The 17,568-nt window shown below is 36.0% G+C and overlaps 1 protein-coding gene across 1 annotated transcript in view; it reads left to right on the top strand.

Moving 5' to 3' along the window:
- The window catches only part of PABIR3 (PABIR family member 3), a 63,455-nt gene that overhangs the window by 28,759 nt on the left and 17,128 nt on the right, over window positions 1-17,568 (top strand). Inside the window, exons 4-6 of the mRNA XM_015105019.4 lie at window positions 6,283-6,375; window positions 7,542-7,603; window positions 9,318-9,415. Coding sequence (XP_014960505.2) covers window positions 6,283-6,375; window positions 7,542-7,571 — 123 coding nt within the window. The 3' untranslated portion in view covers window positions 7,572-7,603; window positions 9,318-9,415. The remainder of the gene's footprint in view (window positions 1-6,282; window positions 6,376-7,541; window positions 7,604-9,317; window positions 9,416-17,568) is intronic.

Genomic DNA, 17,568 nt, shown 5'->3' with positions numbered 1-17,568 from the left:
GCAAGGCGTGCTCAGACTTCAGGGGCCCCTCTGGAAATTCCTAAGCATGTACCCCAACAAAAATCTGCCGGTTTTTGTGCTCTGCTTTTCTACTCTTCTGACATTTTCTGGAAAAAGTCAATTCAGGGCTTTAGTCTTCTGCATTTGAAAGAGTGTTTCAATCCAAATACCCCTCTGATGGCTTTCTAGCCTGCCTGCAGCACTCGTACAGCTGCGCGTGTGATTGTTTGAGGCCTCCTGACTGCAGGAGGCACAGGAAGCTTAAAACATCCTAGGAATGTAGGAGCTTCCGAGGAGTCAAAATCTTTAAAATAGGACTGATTAAAAGTTTCTTTTTTTTTTTTTTTTGTAAAAGTTTCATTTGTTGAATCAATATTTGCTGCCAAATTTTCACATCCTTTATTTGTACATATAGTTGGTATACAGAAAAACAAGTAGTAGACCTTGTATTAGCAACATTAGATCTTTGAGTCAAGTACCTTCTTTGTTATATCCCACTGCACCTTTGTTCTATAGAGATGTAACTTTAATGATTTAAGGAGATGTAGATTAAAGAAAAACACTTCAGGGGAAACAAAATTAACATTCATTAAGGAAGAGAGCCAAAAAGTGTTAACAGGCCTCTTGGCCAGAAGATAATGTAAATCACCTGAGACCTTTTGTATACAAAATGATGTATAGAAAGAGTCTGAGCTGCGAACGCTACATAATTTTGTGTTACCCATTGATCTCCGTGTTTTATCAAAAGTATAAAAGGCCTTCTGAACAATAAAGGATGGGGCCAGCTTCTCGGACCAGTTTCTGGGACTAGTCTCTCGGCCTGGTTTCTTGGGACTCTGGCTCCCCCCGTGTCTTTCTCTCTCTCTTCTTCTCTCCCTTTCCCTCTCTCTGCTCTTTACTTTAACTTCAGGCTGAATCTCCACTTGGGGCGCGGAGGCTCGCCAGGTCTACTTACTTGCCCTGGCTGTTAAGACCCGCGCGAAAGGGAGCTTAAGGCGAGGCACCCTTAGATATTCAAGCGGGTGCCGGTGGCCCAACGTAGATGGTGCAAATTCCTTGTCTGGAATTTTATTGGTCTTCCGCGTAAACCAAGCTATTCAGCCCTCTTCCTCCACTTAATCTTCTTACTACACTATAGTTTCTTAATCTAATCTTATATTAATAAATAAACAAGTCTTTCCACGCCAACGCCGTCCACCCTTCGAATTCCCTGGATCCACCGGGGCTGGATCCTGGCACAGCCCTAAGTTAATATTAGGTTCTGGGTCAACATTTAAGTAAGGGTATGGTTTAAGTTACCATTTTCCTACTGGGCCATTAATGGACAATTTCTCCTTGACTCTAGTTGTTAGTTGTTTTCTATGTATTAGAGAGCTTGAGAACATCAAGTGAGAAATTAATTTTCTTTTTTTTCAGCTCTGAGATATAATTGACATATAACATTGTATAAGCATAAGGTCTATAATAATTTGATATATATTGCAAGCCTGTCAGTCCTAAAGGAAATCAACCCTGAATATTCATTGGAAGGATGATGCTGAAGATGAAGCTCTGGTACTTTGGCCACCTGATGTGAAGAGCTGACTCATTGGAAAGACCCTGATGCTGGGAAAGATGGAAGGCAAAAGGAGAAGGGGGTGGCAGAGGGATGAGATGGTTAGATAGCATCACTGACTCAATGGACATGACTTTAAGCAAATTCCAGGAGATAGCGGAGGACAGACAAGCCTGGTATGCTGTAGCCCATGGCGTCACAAAGAGTTGGACGTGACTTAGAGACTGAGTAACAACAAAGCAATGGCATTAGATTTCTGTGATTTGGTTTTGAGTTTTCCTTGGAACCTGCGAAGTACCTACTGTCTCTTACTTCTCTAAGGGAATAGCTTAACTTGTTTTAAAGAAACTTAATTTGATCTTAGTTTGCAAATTGTTTTATTCTTTCAACAAGAATTCATTGAGGAATGTGCCACTGGGCAACTAAAATCTCTCAGGCATACTCTCCTTCAGAGAGCAAAAATGGGTGACTATTTTCTTTTTAGATACTAAGGGACTGAAAACCAACTTCAGTGCTCAAGTGCAGCAAATCTCCTTAACCTAGGTTTCTACCATACAGTACTCTTTGCCCTTGACAGTTACATAGCTTTTGACCTTTTATCCTTATTTTAACACTCTTATTTTATTATAAACTATCTCATATCCATTTTAGAAATTGGCAAGATATAAATATTAGAAGTGTCAACCCACTTTTACTAATGATCCTAAAATAGTTGATGTTGGGGAATGCTCCAACTTTCAATAGGAAAAACAATAAGCAAAATTCTGTCCTACTTCTGGGAAAACATGCTCTTTATTTGTGAACTGAGTGAATTACAAAATACTTTGAGCTTCTCACTATACAAAAGCATCTAAATAAATGTTAAATGGAAGAACTATATTAACAATTACATTTTGTTGAAAATGTGATTCCATTGTTTAAAAGACTGATTAACTTCTTAAACTTCCTTTCCCAGTTTCCCTCATTTTCCATAATGGCATCAAAATAGTCTCCCAGTTTTAAGACTCAGAGCTATAGGTTCATCTTCAGTTCTTCCTTATTTTTCTACTATATCCTATTAAGCATCTAATCCTATTAATTCTTCCTTGACAATACTTTCTCTGTTCCCATTACTACTTTCTTCTGTCCCTTGGGTCTAGATTACAGTAATAATATTCTAATTATATTCTAATAGATTTCCTACTTCTGCTAGTTTAATCTGACTTCCACAATCAACACCAAAGTAGCTTTTTAAAAAATCAACATTATTTCACCTTTTTCTCTCCTCTGTAAAAAGTTAGAATGGCTTCCCATTACCTTTTGAGTGCTAATAAGAAGAGATAGGCTGTATTGAGCACTTACTATGTGCCAGACCTTCTAACAGGAACTGTACAACCACCTCATTATCCTTATTATTATTATTATCATCTTCATAGGATCAGGAAACTGGGGCTCAGGTTAAGCGTTTGCCTAAGGTCACACAGGTAGTAAGTTATAGAGCTGGGATTTGACTCAGTTCTGTTTGTCTCCAGAATCTGTGGTCCTAACAACTATGCTATTCTGCCCAAACTCGTTAAATTCAAAATCTTTGATTATTTAAGATTCTATGAATCTGATGCTCTCTTACCACTCCAGGTTTCTTTCTTGTTTATAGTGCAAATTCTTTTCCAGCCAAGCTAGCCTCACTATTCTCCAAGCTGCATATTCTTTCTTTCCTCTAAACTTTTGTTCATATGATTCCTTCTGCTTTTCAGTATCACATCCAAAAAATCATTGCCAAATGGCACAAAGATTGTGCCCTATTTTTTCTCATTTGTTACTTATGCTTTTGGTGTCATATCCAAAAAATCATTGCCAAGTCCAACGACACAAAGCTTTTGCCCTGTTTTCTTCAAAGAGTTTTATAGTTTTACATTTAGGTCTTTGGTCCATTTTGAGTTAATTTTTGTGTATAGTGTAAGAAAGAGTTCAACTTCATTCTTTTGTATGTGGATGTTCAGTTTTCCAAGCATTATTTACTGAAAAGATCATTCTTTCCCTTTTTGAATGGTGTTGGCATCCTTGTTGAAAATCAATTGACCATATATACAAGGGATTATTTTTAGGCTATCTCTCTTCTATTCCATTGGTCTGTATGCCTCTCCTTAGGCCAGAACCACACTGTTTTAATTACTGTAGCTTTGTGTAGTGAGTTTTGAAATCAGGTAATGTGAGTCCTCCAAAGTTTAGTCTTTTTTCTCAAGATCATTTTTATATTTCTGCAAAAAATGCCATTGAGGTTTTGATAGACATTACCTTGCATCTGTAGATCACTTTGGGTAGTATTGTCTTTTTAACAGTATTATCTTTTAATCCACAAACACAGGATGTCTTTCCATATGTGGGTTATTTTTAAAGTAAATATTTATGTGAAAAACACACACTATAAAAAGGTCAAACAATATGGTAAAGTACAGAGAAAGACATTAAAAGACTCTTGCTCCTTGGAAGAAAAGCTATGACCAGCCTAGACAGCGTATTAAAAAGTAGAGACATTACTCTACCAACAAAGGTCCATTTAGTCAAAGCTATGGTTCTTCTGGTAGTCATGTATGGATGTGAGAGTTGAACCATAAAAAAGACTGAATGCCAAAGAATTGATGCTTTTGAGCTGTGGTGTTGGAGAAGACTCTTCAAAGTCCCTTGGACTGCAAGGAGATCAAACCAGTCAATCCTAAAGGAAATCAGTCCTGAATATTCATTAGAAGGACTGATGCTGAAGCTGAAGCTCCAGTACTTTGGCCACCTGATGCAAAGAGCTGACTCACTAGAAAAGACCCTGATGCTGGGGAAGATTGAAGGCAGGAGGAGAAGGGGACGACAGAGGATGAGATGGTTGGATGGCATCACTGATTCAATGGATATGGGTTTGAGCAAGCTCTGGGATATGGTGAAGGACAGGGAAGCCTGGTGTGCTGCGGGCCATGGGGTTGCAGAGTCAGACGTGACTTAGTGACTGAACAACAACAACAGAGAAAGAAAGAACAAATTGCTATGAACATCACTACACATTGATAAGGACTGCTAACTTTTGGGAGAAGGCGATGGCACCCCACTCCAGTACTCTTGCCTGGAGAATCCCAGGGACGGGGGAGTCTGGTGGGCTGCCGTCTATGGGGTCGCACAGAGTCAGACACGACTGAAGTGACTTAGCAGCAGCAGCATAAAGTAACTAATTGTTTGAGAGTGGGGTTCAAAATCAGTGGTTGTCTTATACAAAATCATTGTTTCTGTGGACCAATTTCCTCTCTGTCCAAGTGAGTCTAAAAAAAAGTTCAGTTGTGCTGATTGAATGCTTAGATGAAAAAGTTATAAATGATTTTGCCCTTCTATGTAATTTATTAACAATATGTTTGCGTTTTAAACCACAGTCAATGGATTTACTGGGAAAATACTGCATTTTTATGCCTGTAACACATATATTCCTACTAACATTTTAATGTACAGCCTTTCATTTAAACATGTTGCATGTTTTAAATGTAGTTACAATCCTTGCTAACATTTTTAAATGTCCCTGTACATATTATAATTACTCAGTTGTGGTAGTTGAGTGAGTTCTTTTCCATGAACATCTTTAGTGTTCTTTTTCATGGGTATCTCAGATAATGACAGAGTAAGAATTTAGCTGCAATTTGAGTAGAAGAGATTCTGCTTAGATGTCAGTTTCTAGATTTGGAGATTATTAGGTAGGGAAATGAATTATCAGCAGAAGCAGTGACATCTTATTTTGAGCCCAGACTGCCTTAGATGGGCATCTGTTTCTGATTTAGGAATAAGTCCTGAAGAAAGAGGGCTTCCCAGGTGGCGCTAGTGGTAAGAACCCACCTGCCAATGCAGGAGATGTAAGAGACGCGGGGTTGATCCCTGGGTCAGGAATATCCCCTGCAGGAGGCCATGGCAACCCACTCCAGTATTCTTGCCTGGAGAATCCTATGGACAAAAGAGCCTGGTGGGCTCCATAGGGTCACAGAGACACAACTGAAGCAACTTATCACAGCATAGCACCTGAAGAATGAATAGATAACCTCTGGAGGCTGTCATTTTTCATGTTTTGGTACTAAAACAATTTTTAGAGGCTGTTAGAGTCCTTTAACTAACTCAATTCTAATTACTTTAGGTGTTGGTATGAGTGAGTGAGTAAATCTCCAAGTGTGTTAGAAGGAAGAAAGAAACATGTAATATAACTTTACTTGTGTCTTGGAGAAGAAAAGGGCATATTTTAAAGTCCTGAATTGTGTAGTCCTGATTTTGTCCATGTAAAAAAAAAAACTATAAACATTTTTATAGCTGTTTATTTTTGCTGTCCCATTTGTATCTTAGTTTTAACCAAATCTTCTTTGATCCTTTCCTGGACAAGTACTGTAGTTTTTTATAATAAAGCACAGGTCAAATCCAAAGAGAAAGATTGAAATTTAGGATTTGTGTATATATTAAGTATTGCTCAATGATGAGTACCCACATTCTAGGTCTTTTTGGAGGTGTGAGGGAAACCCCTCATCAGGTATGTAGCTCTCTTTCCCAAAAGGCAAAAGTTTCCTTTGCTTATTGACGTGAATCTTGGGTTCCCCGCTTGCTTTAAGATGATGAGAGCTCCATGGTACAATCACTAATGCAGTAAGGATTCCCTTCCCCATGCCATATCTGTCACCTCAGTATTTGATAAGTAAGCAATAGGTGCTACAGTTGTTCACTGCTTTCTGCTTATACAGAAGAACAACGAGGTACAGAAACCATCTTCTGCAAACTGCACTGATTTAATTCCAGCATCTGCAGCAGCTTCTCTCACCGAGGTGACTGGCAAGGTAAGAAAGGAGTGTCTAAAAGTCTGTGTCCCTTGAAATATTTGTAAGACTTAAATGTTTCACTTTTGAGGGATATATTTTGCTATAGTATGTCTGATTCTAAATGACAGTTTTCCCTTCCTTTTCATTTCTTAAACTATTATCTATGTATTACCAAAGTCACCAACTTTTAGGTACATGATTTGATTAATTTTGGGAATTGTGTACAATCCTGTAACTGTAACCATAATCAAGATATAGAACAATTTTCACACTCTAAACAGTTTCCTCATGATCTTTTGCACTTGATCTCCTTCCCCACCACCTCCACCTCTGGGAAACCACTGATGTGCTTTCTGAGAAAAGTGGTGGTTTTAAAACCTCTGCTCCAATTCGGTGTTAGCAATGTTTTTCTCCATCACTACAAACTTGTGTGAGATGCACCGGCTTGCCTCCAAGTCCTATTCCTAGTCCTATGCAATGATTTACAGTGCAAGTTTCTATTGTATGAAAATACCAAATTGCTTATAAAACAAGAATCTGAGAAAACTTAAAAGATATTACACTGAGTTCAATCCCTGGCTGGGAAAGTAAGATCCTGCAAGCCACAAGGTACAGACAAAAAAAAAAAAAAAAAATAGAGAGAGATCCAGGTTCCATGACAACCGAAAAAGTAATGTCTTCTTAGCTAAATTAAAATGCCATTGTTTCGGTTTATAATTTTGTGTTATTGAAAAGAATCAAGTGACTAAGAACATGTGAGAACATGTGAACATCTGAAGAATCAGTAATTCATTAACACTGTCTGACATAGTTTTCCTCTGACTCAGCTTGTTCATAAGGATCAGAGTTAACTCTTAAATGAACTTTTAGCAACCATACCCTCTCATTCATCCATGATTTTCACCTGGACTCAAGGCAGGTCAGAGCCAGGACTATGGGTCCTTCTAGCTTCTCCCCCCACAACCTGGGAAAATCCTGAATCCTTATAAATTACAAGTCAGTTTGCTGTCCCTGAGGCTTTCCTGTTTTTACCTACATTTACAGACAAACAATGAAATCATGTATTGTGGGATACTACATAGAGTTCTCTTTTAATGTATATCTTTAGACCTGTTATAATGAAATAGTCACAGCTGATCTTATTCAAATGTGTTCTTATAATGATTGTGATCATTTTATTTTAGAAGAAGTCAAAGTGCCGCCAGTACTATTAGATCAAGTGTCCTTGGCCCATTAAAAGGAAAAGGTACTTTTACCTACCAACAGAAATAAGTATAACTTATTATTTTTGTAAGATATCATATAAAATCAAGTATGATACATAAATTCATTTAAAAGGATTTATTTATTTAAAATATATTTGATAAATTACTAGAGGCCATTTGTCTTACTTAAATGAAACTATATATAAAGACATTTTGAGAGCTATCAAGTGCCATATAAATGTGAATTGAAAAATTCAATTCCAGTTTAGTCAACTAGTTGCCTTAAATACCTTCTGAAACAAGATGGGGAATGAATAAACAGAGTGAGTCAGTCATCAAGTATTCTGCTGAATCTCAACCCCTGCGCTGCCCTGCCACCACATGTACACATTAATATCATATGAATAAGTTGACACAAACTAGATCCACTTACAACACTAAAAAATATATACTAATGTGTATGTCCTTTGATGGTTAACTTGTTTATGTGAGCTATTTTTGGTTAAATATATGGAAAATTACACACCTACTCAGTAATGAAAGGATAGGGAAAGAACAGCAGTTTTGTGTTTTTTTTTAAACTCCTACAGTCCTGGATCCCATTTCTCATCCCTGCCTCACTAAGCTATTTATTTCCTTTTTTTTTTCTTGATATAACTACTGAATTATAGGCTTAGTACAAAGTTTAACTATAATAGGGAGGGGGAAATGGATAAATGGGAAAGGACAGTAAACTTAAAAATGTATATTTGTGAAAAATCCGTTAAGATGGGAAAGAAGAAGGAGAAAGAAGAAGAAATGGAAGGAGAAAGGTAAAGGAAGGAGAAGGAGGAACATAAAACTAGAGAGAAGGAAACTGAAATAGACTTCAGTGTTCCATGCACTTGGCATAAATTAGTGGCAGTCTTCCTAACAACATAACAAACTCAGCATGTTCTCATTATATTCTAAGACTTAGAAGAGAACGGCTTCCCTGGTGGCTCAGCGGTAAAGAATCCACTGGCCAATACAGGAGACATGTGTTCAATCTCTGGGTCAGGAATTTCCCCTGGAGAAGGACGTGGCGACCCACTCCAATATTCTTGCCTGGGAAATCCCATGGACAGAGGAGCCTGGCGGCCTACAGTCCATGGGGTCACAAAAAGGTCAGATACAACTTAGTGACTAAACACACACAATAAGTTATAAACTTGATCATCAGTTTTACTCACATTCAGACCTGGTTATCATGTTAATGTGTAACATTTCCTTCAAAGTCAAGGTTTTAACAATGCAGTTTTCTGTGATTAAATGTTTTCCATAGTATTGAAAAAATATATTTGTTCATTGTATTCTATAAAAAAAAATCCATCTACTTAGTTCATTGTGTATGTTTAGCAAAATAAGGATAGCAATAACTTGAAGTTTTAAAATAAGGAATGAGGTTAAATTATGGTATATCCTTAATACATAGCTTTGTAAACACATGTAGAATTTAGTTAATAATATGAGAAAAATTATAATCATAAAAAGTAGATTACATATCACATTATTTACAGTGCAAATCCAATTTTGTTTAAAAAAACAATCACGTATACACACATACTCAGGAACTACTGAAAAGAGTGATCTCTGGATAATTGCAATGTAAACATTTTTCCTTTTGTTTTTCTTTTATAAATTAATTGCAAGGAACAAGTTTTACTTTTGCAGTTGAAAGCATAATAAACACATTAGATAAAATATATCTACCTTGATATGCATTCTTTGTCATAGGTGAAATGACATCTGAACACCATCCAAAGAGAATTTTCCAAGGCACAACCACCATGCTTTCTTCTGATACTAATCCTAGTGTTTGATAGGAATATGTGGTAAGTATTAACATGAGACTTTGAGTATTCATTGGCTACTTTGGGTTTTTCAGTCTACTTTGGCTATCGTACATATTCAAAAGTGTGGTATATTATGAAATATTTTTAGTAAGGTTTATAAAATGACTATCCCAAATGGATATCATTAACTAGTTCTTCTACCCAACACTTAGTATATGGTAGACACATTTTTAGAAGTGGGCTTTTGGCATTAGATTAAGAGGTATTAGAGAAATATTAATACATAAAAATGCAAGCTTAGGAAAGAGTCATCTGCCCATCTTTTCCACCTTGGATTTTTGGACTTTTTTAGGCTGAGCATATGATTTAAAAGTGTGCCAAGAAAGCAAATAATCAAAATGGGAAACACAGTGAATGGATTTTTATTATCATTACTGTTGGTTTTTTTTACTCCTCTTATGAAACTGCTCCTGTAACCAGTGCCAATTCCTTGTTCACTTTGCATTCATTTGTACACAAAGCGCAGAGATCTCTTGAATTCTGTTATCAATGAGTGGCATTTTCTTTTCCTAATCTATACTCAGATGTTCTTGATAGAAACAACAGTAGTGCAGGATCATCTCACAGTTCACCAGCGAAAATCAGCACTGTCACAAACTCTCCTGTGTTGCCTTCTGATTCTAGTTCTCCATTTATTGTAATTGATGAACTTTCAACTAAATGATTCACTCATCCTAAGACTTTCTCCCCAATGGAGAAACACACATGCACTCACTTGCTTGATCTCTCTCTCTCACACACACACACACATGTTGGTTCAGTAACAGAATTGTCTGTGATATAATTGACTATTTCTTATTTATCTTTTTTTCTCAATTTCCTAAAATTCTGTTTATTTACAGAACTTGCATGTCTAATTCCTGTGTATGCTCTTAAAAGCAACGTAGTAATACTTTCAAAGATATTTTCCAAACAAGATGTATCTTGAAGATACAATCATACATCTTCAGGTTGCTAATATATAGAAACATGCTGCGCCTTGACTTAAAAAAAAAAAAATTGAGAGCTCTATTTATGTGAATAAAAAATAAATAAAATTTACATTCTAATGAAATATCATTCCATTAATCAACAGGTAAAATGATTTTGAAGACTATGTGCTGAATATTTATGCTAGTTTTTTTAATATTTTCAGTAATTGCTAGTTTCCATTCTGTAAAGAAAAATCATCTATCAAAAGCAGTTTTAAAAACTAAGCTAGTTATACCGTACTGATCCAAGAATTGCCAATTTTTCACATGAATCCTTGGATGTTTAATTTGTTGGGAAGAAATACGTAGGGGAGGCAAGATGAATGGAAGCTAATTGAATAGCAAGAAAATAATATGTAATTGGGGCTTCACTCAATTTGTACTTAACCTGATTATCCCTGATCAATTTTGTATTCTAATTAAGTGTGAAAAAAGACAATGTGGATAAATTGTGGTCTTTTACATTCTATGAATTACCTTGTATTCATCATCATGACTACTGATTTGATTAAATACAGGCTTAATATGTTAGGGCTTTTCTGCAAGAATCATGTGCTTCCAGTTGTTTCCAAAGGGTTATAATGATTTGTTTAAAACCCAATTTTCTCTTCAAAAGTCTTAAGGATCTTTTAAATAAGAAAAATCATCTGTTAAAAATTTTAAATCTAAAGTAAGTGCTCTAAGTAATTGGGGCTAGTATTAGCATTTTGAAAAATAGAAATGTGTTATATCTTCATGAAATGAAGTTGAGAATTGGTTTAAATTTCCTCAGCTAATGAAGGTAGAAATGGCTATCTAAAATATTTATTAAATGTTTTTCTTTGTCATTAGAAATAATCAGAATGATTGAAATCTGATGTATGTGTATCCCACGTGGGAAAAAGATAGGCATCAAGAATCTTTTGTCAATGGCCGTGATAGAATTGATTAGAATGGATATATATTGTGTGTGGGGGTGGGGGAGGGCAGAGTCTATTCACCTATGGATAAGTGAAACTGAATATTTCTGAGATGACGGGGATCATCCTGAAACTGGGATAGAATTCTACAAATCAACTTAGGACACGTGAACTATGAATATTGCCTTTGTTATTTAGCTTCTTGCCAGACATTAGTTGATGAGTTGTGAACATATAAGGGGGCTCTCACAGAATGAGGTATGATTGCAGTGATGTTACTTGCTGAAATTATATATTATTGACAAAAAAAAAGGTCCCTATGCATTATTTGACACTTCAGCCAAAAAAAAAAAAAAAGTTTTTCAGAATGATCAAAGACTAAGGATGGAGAAAGTAAGCAATGAGGGTGAGACTGTAACTCAGCGTGTGAGGAACTTTCATCCAGAAATCTTGGTAATCTTGACTGTCTCATCCTAATACACTTTTTTTCAACTCAATTTCTTTCACTCTATTTTCTTAGTTTTTATTGTTTTAGTTGAATCCTAGGGTGCCACAACTCACTATAATATGCTCAGAATTGAGGACCTTGTGGTTGGTTTTCTATTCTATTACATTTTGAACTTGTACATCGGGAGGCTCTATTTCTTAAATGATTTTACATTTATTAATTTTCAGATCAAAGCAATTCTAAGTTTTACAGGAGATATTTTGTAGTTAAGTTTTAAAAATTATAATAAGACCATGTTTTGTAATTCTAAACATGCTGAGGAACTGCCATACCAATTTTTCACAGTGAGGGACATGTACTAGTTCCTTAGGGCTGCAATAACACAGTACCACAAACTGGGTAGCCCAAAATAATAGAAATGGATTATATCTGTAGAGACCCTCTTTTCAAATAAGGTCACATTAAGAGGTGCAGGGAGTTAGAACTTCACCATTATCTTTCTGTGGATATAATTCAACCCACAACAGGATGGTTAGGGAATTTTTGATTGTTCCAATTTTTTAAATTAGTTTTTTAAATCACCTATCTTATAACTCATCTTTAAAAGTGTGAGAACAAGAGGTGATCATATTTACATGTGTTTGTATGTCTTCTTATACATTTATATATATTTATAATTATAAATATAAATATATTTATAAATTTTAATTTCAATATAAATTATAAATATATTTATTTTAATATTTAAATAATTTATATAAATTATAAATATAAATATTATATGTATAAATATATATGATATATATTATAAATGTAAATATGCTAGTTTTCACATTTTCAGTAAGAGGCTAAATGAAAGTAGAAATATGTTTTTCAAATATTTTAAAAGCATCCTTAAATATGTATTCATGTTCAATCACATATTCCTATTTTACTTATAATCTTCTAAAAGAGCAACATTCAGATTTATCCTAACATGAAAACTCACTGCAGTAATAAGTTAGATTCTCAGATCAGGAAAAAGATATGGTTCTTCAAATTTATAATGACTAAATCAATTAATCAAGTTTGCAATATCAAGTATATTCAATAAGTACTGAATATTTTCTGTGTACACAAACTATAATTAAAACTGTATATGAAAATGAGTGAGATACCTTTCCTATTGTCAAGCAGGATAAGTGTGAAAATAATGATACAAGGTAGTCTAAGATAGTATGACCATAAATACACCTACAAAAAGATCTCTGTACTATAAAAGTAGGAGAGAAAGACAATAGTGAAATCACAGAATCTTAGAACTTAAAGCAGTTTCAGTTTAGTCACTCAGTCATGTCCAACTCTTTGTGACCCCATGAACTGCAGCACGCAAAGCTTTCCTGTCCATCACCAACTCCAAGAGCTCACTCAAATTCATGTCCATAGAGTCAGTAATGCCATTCAACCATCTCATCCTCTGTCATCCCCTTCTCCTCCTGCCTTCTATCCTTCCCAACATCAGGGTCTTTTCCAGTGAGTCAGCACTTTGCATCAGGTGGCCAAAGTATTGGAGTCACAGCATCAGCATCTGCTGCTGCTGCTAAATCGCCTCAGTCATGTCCAACTCTGTGCGACCCCATAGCAGTCCTTCCAATGAACATTCAGGACTGATTTCCCTTCAGGATGGACTGGTTGGATCTCCTTGCAGTCCAAGGGACTCTCAAGAATCTTCTCCAACACCACAGTTTAAAAGCATCAGTTCTTTGACACTCAGCTTTATTGTCCAAATCTCACATCCATGCATGTCTACAGGAAAAACCATAGCTTTGACTAGATGGACCTTTGTCGGCAAAGTAATATCTCTGCTTTTTAATATGCTACCTAGGTTGGTCATAGCTTTTCTTCCAAGGAGCAAGCATCTTTTAATTTCATGGTTGCAGTCACCATCTGCAGTGATTTTGGAGCCTAAGAAAATAACATCTGTCACTGTTTCCATTGTTTCCCCATCTATTTGCCATGAAATGATGGGACCAGATGCCAGGATCTTCATTTTTTGAATGTTGAGTTTTAAGCCAACTTTTTCACTCTCCTCTTTCACCTTCATCAAGAGGCTCTTTCTTTAGTTCATCTTTGATTTCTACCATAAGGGTGGTGTCATCTGCATATCTGAGGTTGTTGATATTTCTCCAAGCAATCTTGATTCCAGCTTGTGCTTCATCCAGCCCAGCATTTCTCATGATGTACTCTGCATATAAGTTAAATAAGCAGGGTGACAATATACATCCTTGCTGTACTCCTTTCCCAATTTGGAACCAGTCTGTTGTTCCATGTCTGGTTCTAACTATTGCTTCTTGACCTGCATACAGGTTTCTCAGGAGGCAGGTAAGGTAGTCTGGTATTCCTATCTCTTGAAGTATTTTCCATAGTTTATTGTGATCCACATAGTCAAAAGCTTTAGCATAGTCAATAAAGCAGAAGTAGATGTTTTTCTGGAATTCTTTTGTTTTTCTCTATTATCCAACAGATGTTAGCAATTCGATCTCTGGTACCTCTGAGTTTTCTAAATCCAGCTTGAACATCTGGAATTTCTTGGTTCACATACTGTTGAAGCTTAGCTTGGAGAATTTTGAGCATTACTTTGCTAGCGTGTTAGATGAGTGCAACTGTGCGGTAGTTTGAATATTCTTTGGCATTGTCTTTCTTTGAGATTGGAGTGAAAACTGACCTTTTCCAGTCCTGTGGCCACTGCTGAGTTCCAGTTTTCCAAATTTGCTGGCATATTGAGTGCAGCACTTTCACAAAATCATCTTTTAGGATTTGAAATAGCTCAACTGGAATTACATCACCTCCACTAACTTTGTCCATAGTGATGCTTCCTAAGGCCCACTTGACCTTGCACTACAGGATGTCTGGCTCTAGGTGAGTGATCACACCCTCGTGGTTGTCTGGGTCACTAAGATCTTTTTTGTATAGTTCTTCTGTGTATTCTTGCCACCTCTTCTTAACATCTGCTTCTGTTAGGTCCATACTGTTTCTGTCCTTTATTGAGCCCATCTTTGCATGGTATCTCTAATTTTCTTGAAGAGATCTCTAGTCTTTCCCATGCTGTTCTTTTCCTCTATTTCTTTGTATTGATCACTGAGGAAGGCTTTCTTTTCTCTCCTTGCTATTCTTTGGAAATCTGCATTCAAATGGGTATATCTTTCCTTTTCTCCTCTGCCGTTTGCTTCTCTTCTTTTCACAGCTATTTGTAAGGCCTCCTCAGACAACCATTTTGCCTTTTTGCATTTCTTTTTCTTGGGGATGGTTTTGATCACAGCCTCCTGTACAATGTTATGAACCTCCGTCCATAGTTCTTCAGGCACTCTGCCTATCAGAACTAATCCCTTGAATCTATTTGTCACTTCCACTGTATAATCATAAGGGATTTGATTTAGGTCATACCTGAATGGTCTAGTGGTTTAAAGGAGTTTAGAAGTCTTTTAATCTCCCTCTCAATGCAGGAATCCTTTTAAGAATTCCAGACAGGTTGTCTTTTAGCTTTGGTTTAAAATCTTGTGATTTCAAAGTGATTGACTGAATCCCTCACAGGCCAGCCAGTTCATTCTATTGATGGACAGTTCTCAGTATTAGAAAGTTCTTACATTAAAAAGGGGTATGGGGTTAGAATTTGTATCTCGGTGGCCTGTTTCACTGGCTCTTTAGAATTGAGGCAAATCAAATGAGCTATTAAAAGCACATGAGTTAAGATTCTAATTCTGCATTAATCTTTGTCCCTGCTCCCTGAATTATTAGTACTCCCACTACAGCATATTTAATCTCATCTTCTAAATGAATTTTTAAAATTCACCTGGAAGCAACTATATATAAATATCCATAATGAAAATGCATGTATGGTACTTTGGATATCTGTGGAGAAAACTAATTACAGTTTGCCTGAAGTGTTTTTAAATATTTTAAATCTTAGAAAGTTGAGCTTGAAAAATCTATCATATACATAGACTTCACTCTCAGATAGTTGAGATTCTACATTTAAAAAAGGCAAGAGAATAATAAGTTATTCTGGTGAAAAGGTAGCTTTCTTTCCCTTAAGTTCCATGATATCTCACAGATTTCTTAAAATGTGCTTCTTAACCTGAGAGTAAATAAGATTAATTTTTACAAATGTCCATAAGGTATAGGTGAAAAGAGTCACACATCATATAGAATGTTGGAAACTTGCTCAACTTTCTTAATAGTGGGAGACATAGTCTCTCAGAAGAAATGTGTTAAATTGGTACAGTTATTAACTGAATCCTATAAATTGACCAATAAGCTATAGTATGAAGTTGGAGATCTCTGTGGCATTACTGACAAAACAGTAAATTGCTAACACTGGTTCACATCAACCTTTCAGTTGACTGGCCAGTCTCATTATTAGTGAGCACAGGAGTTGGAAAGCCTGACTTGTAGCTCCGGCTCTATCACTGGCACTGTGTGACTTTGGGCAGGTCATGTCACCTGTCTGCGTTTCATATTTCCAATCTGTAAAACAGAGTTGGATTAGATATTTCTAAGATACCTTCTGCCTCTTAAAATTTTGCTGATTCTGTAAAAACATCTACCTCCATCTTTGCTAGCATGACAGCAAAAGTCATGATGACATTAAACTTCAAAGGCTTTAAGAAAATATTTAGGAAATTAGACAGCTTTCTACCTAATATTTTGATTCTTTCTGGCAATAAGAAATTCATTTTGTTTAGCCTCATCTGTTTCTTCTCTTCTATGAATTATGCATGCTTTATGATGAAGTGTGGAAAGCTAATTCCCCCCTGGTTTCTTGTTTTGTGTGGAAAAATGATCCTCTCAGGAGTTCCATATTAATAACAAGTTCCACTTACCGTTATTAATTACGGTGAGTGAAAAGCACTCACCGTAAAGTTTTCTTTCTGCTGTAACTACAGCTTGAGACAAAGAAAGAGATATAGCTTGTATATTTGTTTCAGAGTAGCAAAGGAGACAGGGCCCAAAACAATAGCAACTATAAAAATTCTATCCCAATACACATTTGGAAGTGCTCAACAAGTACTAAAAAGCAGATAACCAGCAAAATAGCCTTTTCTTTTTCCTTGATAATTATTGCATGGCTATAAGACAAATTTCTTCCTTGATTGCAGTTTAGTTGATTTCTTAGCATGGTTCGTGTTTGGTAACTCTCCACTGAACACAAATGAAAAAGGACATATTTGAATGTCACAAAAACCTGGTCTGTGACTTTGTGCTGAGGAAAGAAATAGTTTGAAATCACATTATCCAGCAGAGGAACCTCACTGTACTTTTCGTTTCTAGTCCCACTTTTCTGAGAGGAAAGGTTTAGTTTGCTTTCTTTATTTTTTTAAATTTAGTGGAGGAAAATTGATTTACCCTAGGTGTCCATCAATAGTTTGCTTTCTTAACTAGACATATTAAACTCTGCAGTGGTTTACATTGTCATATTCTTCTATAGTATTTTTAAGAGTGTGAGGTCTTTGGAGAGAAAACTGCTAAGGCTAGCATGTTAGGGTTGTCAAGGGACATTCAGCTAAAATTCTCTTAAACTTGATTTAGAATACATCCTCATGCCACATTGATTATCCAAGGTTTTAAAAACTTGTGTAATAAACAAAGCTGTTGAGAGCATGGGGAAAGTGGTATATGAATTCACTGTGGTAGATTCCTAATGTCCTTTCTAGAGGAAGTTTAGTATGTATCAAAAACCTTCAAAATGTGTACATCTTTGAATTTTTTAAAAATTTATTTGGCTGTGCTGGGTCTTTGTTACTGCACAGGCTTTTCTCTAGTTGTGGTGAGTGGTGG

Source organism: Ovis aries, chromosome X (assembly GCF_016772045.2).
Source record: "Ovis aries strain OAR_USU_Benz2616 breed Rambouillet chromosome X, ARS-UI_Ramb_v3.0, whole genome shotgun sequence".
NCBI lineage: Eukaryota > Metazoa > Chordata > Mammalia > Artiodactyla > Bovidae > Ovis > Ovis aries.
This window is presented reverse-complemented; position numbering and strand designations above follow the sequence as displayed.